The sequence below is a fragment of the Atta cephalotes genome, assembly GCF_000143395.1.
Source record: "Atta cephalotes unplaced genomic scaffold scaffold00024, whole genome shotgun sequence".
Lineage (NCBI taxonomy): Eukaryota > Metazoa > Arthropoda > Insecta > Hymenoptera > Formicidae > Atta > Atta cephalotes.
The window spans coordinates 3,129,564-3,135,135 of NW_012130088.1; the positions used below are offsets into that span (position 1 = coordinate 3,129,564).

The following is a 5,572-nucleotide window of genomic DNA, read 5'->3' on the forward strand; positions in this document are numbered from 1 at the left end:
TATATATATATATATATATATGTGTTATATATATATAATAAATATATATATATATGTTACATAATAATTAAATTCGGTGTTTGTGGAAAAAAACGTAAATTTTGCATCTCTATCAGGAATCTTAAACTTTTGCGCGTAAATAATAAAAAAAAAAAAATCTCAAGAATATGAAGCAATCGCAATTTATACTGCTGGATGATCTGCGCGACAGACAGCGAATATGATACACTGCGAGAAATTGATACGAAATTTAAAAATACTTCGAGCTACTAGCGTGATTCTTCTTCTCATAATCTTTTTCTCGTCATTTATTATTATATGAGACTTTTTTTTTGCGTATCTCGGCGACGACGTTATCGAGAAAGCAATTAATTGAACTTCAATAAACAAATTGTGAGATGATAAATATTGTCGTACTTGGTAGCATTGTAAATTATACTTGTATAACAACCATTCGCTAACGATAAAACTCATTAGCTATTATTACTTGGTGGATTCTTAGCGATTGCATGAGTATTGCATGAGTATTGCATGAGTATTGCATGACTGTTGCGCTGGATGGCGTTATCTCTCTTTTCCTTTAGACGCAAACATTCAGCATGATTGTGTGAATTTATTTAGCTCAAACGTTATTTAGTCTGCTCGTGCGAATTTACCTGGAACGCGGCAAAATAAAATTCAATTTTAACAAAAATTTAAGGATATATATGTGTTATTTCAGAACTTGATAACTACTAAAAATTTCATAAATTGTCTTATGTCTATATCTATAAAATTTTTTTGAGCACAATTCTCTTATTGATTTAAAAGTTATTTATTTTTTTTGTTAATTTTGATTTCTATATAAAATTGTGTTTTATGTATAACTTATTTGTAAATTTGATGAGAAAGTAACATTAAAAACGAAATGAAAAATTTTAAACATATACTGATCAAATAATAATAAGTATTCAAAATGTGCAAAAATTTATTTGGATATACTTATATGTTTAAAAGTTATTGACCTACAATTTCAGAGAAAAATATCATCATTTGATGCATAAAACCATTATAATCATTTTGATGCATAAAACCATTATAAGCCAAATTATTTGTCATTTCGTTTCGTCAATCGGTTTTAGAACATATTCGTCAATATTTTTTTCATGACGTTGGCTGATATTAACTTATTTTGACTGATTTAATTAATACTTTTTTAGCTGATATTGTATAGTCAAAATATCCTTTAGCGATTTATATATATATTATACTGTGTGTGTGCGTGCGTGCGTGCGTGCGTACGTATAGATAACATAAAATATCGATTACAAATATATATATAAGTAAAAATAATAATAAGATAAGTAATAGTGATAAATTGATATAATTTACACACGGAAAAATAATGTTATAATAGCATTACTTTAATTGAAAATGATTTTGTTAATTTAATATAATGAAACAGATAGCATTTTATTAAAATAAAAATATTTGTTGATATTTTATTAATACGTGTTAATGTATTCGTTTTATTATTATTATTGAATTATTTCAAATTACATTGCTATTAATTATGTGTGTAGTGATGCTGGTTAATATATTTTTTCTTGTATATAAAATTATAATAAGATGATACTCGATTAATATTCCGTGTTCGATAGATCGATTATTTGACTATTATTATATATTATAATATATATATTATTTTACTATTGTATAGAGGCCGTAAACGGAGATCCATCTCGGAGAACAATCTTCGAAAATTGCAACATTTCCTACTACTCATTACTCAAGGCTCGGAATCAACCGTGGACCAATCTGATCAGAATCGTCCCTTAACGTGGGTAAGTGCAAGATGATATCGTTGAAATTGATGCGTATATGTACAGTGAGTACAAAAAATATTCATATAGAAAAAATATTTTTTTAAAAAAACTTTATTTTAAAAAATTAAATATTATCTAGCGAGAAATGAGTCATCGAATCGATATCGATACGATGATTTCAACATCAATCCAACGTCGATTCGACGTTTAATTGATGATTGCTAGATAATTAACAATTTATTTATAAAATATAAAATATTCATAAAATATTCATAAAATATAAAATAAATTATATGTTTCTTAAAATTATATATACCAAAAAGATATGTATTAATTATAGAAAATATTATTTGAAAAATAAGCGAAAATTAAAAGTTCCATTGTTTGAATGTTCAAAAAGTATTCGAGAAATTTAGCTTATAATATCAGAAATATATGCGAAGCTTATTTGTATATATTAGAACAGAATGTATTCATTATATAAAATTGCTAATTAATGTTTACTTTTTATAAATAAGACTTTTTTCATAAAAAATTTCTTTGTATGAATACTTTTTGCTCTTATTGTATGTGCAATCTGTTTATCGCCCTTGTTTCGCGCAATGTCGTAGCTATGAAATTTTTACGATAGTAAGCACGTAGACGTTATCAAACGCTTTACTTACACATTTCATTTTCGGGGACGCATTTCACGTGAGATGCCATAACGGCCCGTAACACTTTCGAATATACGTGACGGTTTCCTTCATAACCGTTTATCATGTCCGCTTGAGTGAATATTTTACGATAAAGAAAGATCGGTCGAACCAGCAGTGGTAAAAATCTAATGAATTGTTGAGCGTAATTAGTATCTTCTGGAAGTTTCTGAGACATAACGTGGGATGTTTCGTTCCTGTTCTTTTCATGAGGTTATCTATTTTTCTCTTCTGTTTATGTACATAGATAATAAGTAAGCGTATAAAATATAAAATGCATCTATTATTGCGCTTACATTCTGTATATGTTCTGTATAAGTATATACTGTTGCTCGGTAAAAAATTTGTCAAATATAATTATATGTATAGCTTCTTAAGATTTCCTCTTACATTAAGCATCTAGCCTGTGTTACACTTCTTTCATGTGCTTGTCATGTGCACGCTGATCATTCAATTATCACAAACATATTATATGTACTGGTGTAAAAAGTGAAAATAATAATTAATCTAGTTTTATTGCTAAAATATTATTAGCATCACATTCTAAAATACACACATTAATCAAATATTTAGGTATTTAAAAAGCACATTCCAAAAATGTATAGGAGTTTTCAAGAGACTCGCCAATTAATTCGCGTACGCCTCATTATAGGACTTTTGAGTGTTTTCTTCTTATAAGAAGTGCGCTCATCTCGTGGCGGGGCCACGTACTAATTTCCTATATATAATTATATATATGTATAATTATATATATGTATATATAAATTATATATAAATTATATAATGAATTATATATAATCCATGCATATATTTTTACATAATTTTATATAGTATAGTATAGATATAATATAGAAAAAACCAAGTAGCCAAAAAAGTTTGAGACCGTTAATTGAAAATATCTATTGTGTTAAATAAAATCGAAAACTTATGTATTCTAATTTGATATTTTTTATCTTTATTGTATCATATTAATATTTTTTTATTATATTTAGCAATTTTATAATGAAATAAAAAATAATATAAAATGTTTCGAATTTTTTACAAAAAATTCTTTTTATAAATTTTTAGAGATACTTTTTTTGTCAAACTACCTTACTTCTTTTTTACTAATCTAGATAATCCAGAATTTTAAAATTTATTTATTTTCTCTGATGAAGGACTCTTCTAAAATAGCTCATGCAATAGTTTAGTTTCGAAAAGAAAAGCTTTATGATTGTAATCCATTTTCTTAAAAGTATTACGTTCACAATTGTTAAATATGACATCTATTTACTTCAAATCAAGAAAAAAAATGTTTTTTTATTTAAGTAGTATTTTTATTGCAATATACTCATTTTATATACCATGGCCTCAAATATTTGGCATTTATACAGCTAGCACTGTATGTAAATCTACAAGTAGAGGGACTCGATGACGCTCGCGGTAATACATTTGCGAGAATCGCCGATGTCGTCTAGTTCATAATTACGAATCTGTCATCTCAATATCGGAATTAATTCTATTTCCTCTATTCTAATTACAGAAGGAGGATTCGCGGGAGGAGCAAAGGGACTACCAGTTGATTTAATTCATAGACTTGGTATAGCTCGAGAATGAGGCGAAAGTCAGGAAAGAGAAGCAGAGGACAGACAACTGGAGAAGAAAGAGTGTGCTAGAGACAAAAGAGAAAGAGATAGCGAAATAAGAAAGAAGGAGGAAATAGAATATAATTAAAAAGATACATACATATACACGCACATACATACACATACATACATGCATACACGCACATTTAATTTGATCTCTCAGCCGTGATCCGTCGACAATGCACTATTACGGATAGCCTCCGTCCGAGAGCTTCCAATTTTCTTATTAATTTACGCCTTACTTAAGAAATAAGTAATCTATTGACATAAGAAATGTACGTTGCATGCGTAACATGCTTAAGATTTAAACGGCAACAGCGGGAGATAACGAAAGCGTACAGCAAATTACTGTGCAAAGTGCTGATGTCCTTGGGGGAAAAACGGCACGATCGTATCCAGATCGTATCCAGACTGCGTTCTTTATTTAAGTATTCGAGGCTTAACGAGAAAACAGTATTTTACATGTGAACGCCGTTGTAGTATTCGCGTATAATGTATAATTCGCAAGATTCATTCTTGGTGCACACTTGAATGTTTTTTGCCAGCGAATTCAAGATCATATTTATCTGAGTTTTCGTTCACATTTAGTCGGCTATTATTTTCATTGTATAAAACACTTAGATCTTCTTATAAAAAAACAAATGATTATTCATATTGTACTCAGAAAAAAAGGATAGTGATAGCAATTACACGTATAAGGTGACAATTATACAAGTTTTTTATGTATATATAGAGAATTAACACAATATAATTGAATAAATTATTTTATAATTATTGCAACTACAAAATAGTTTATTCAATTATATATGTACATAATTAATTCTATACTAAAATTATAATTATAATTATCTGCATCTTTATAGTTATCATCATTATATATTTTTTTCTGAGTGTGATTTTTCTCGACCACGTCGAATTTAGTCGATTGCTGTAAGTTATGTGAAATGTTTAAATGATAATTTCGTAAGAAAGTACAAAATTATTTTAATTTGTTTTCCAATTTTTTTTTATCGCGTCGATTTTCTCCGCATAAAATGTGCAATCACATTAACACACGAAATGGAAGTCGAAAGACAAAGAAGAACGTCTTACTGGTTCACTTTTATATATATGAAAAAGTTAAATCTCTCCACATAAATCTCAACTTTAATAAATTCTCTAAAGAATATCTTATAATATTTTATAAAAAATTTGTTATATTTTAAATTTATGAAAATTTCTGAGAATAAATTAAATTTTTTCAAGTTTTTTAAGTTTTCTTCAGAAATTATAGAAATGAGAAATCTTGATCTTAGAATATTTCAGAATTTATATAAGAATATTAGAAAAGATATAGACATTTCCTGTATTTCTGAAAAGTTTTAATGTATAAAAAAATCTAAGAAATTTTCTAAAGACTTATAAAGTTATATAGGAATTGTAAAAAAACGCTGATATAAAAATTTTA

At 27.2% G+C, this 5,572-nt stretch overlaps 1 protein-coding gene across 1 annotated transcript in view; it reads left to right on the forward strand.

The window, feature by feature from the left end:
* LOC105620110 overlaps positions 1-4,067 on the forward strand; it is a 12,202-nt gene extending 8,135 nt beyond the window's left edge. Inside the window, exons 3-4 of the mRNA XM_012201617.1 lie at positions 1,700-1,823; positions 4,023-4,067. Coding sequence (XP_012057007.1) covers positions 1,700-1,823; positions 4,023-4,067 — 169 coding nt within the window. The remainder of the gene's footprint in view (positions 1-1,699; positions 1,824-4,022) is intronic.
* The last annotated feature ends 1,505 nt before the right edge of the window (positions 4,068-5,572 follow it).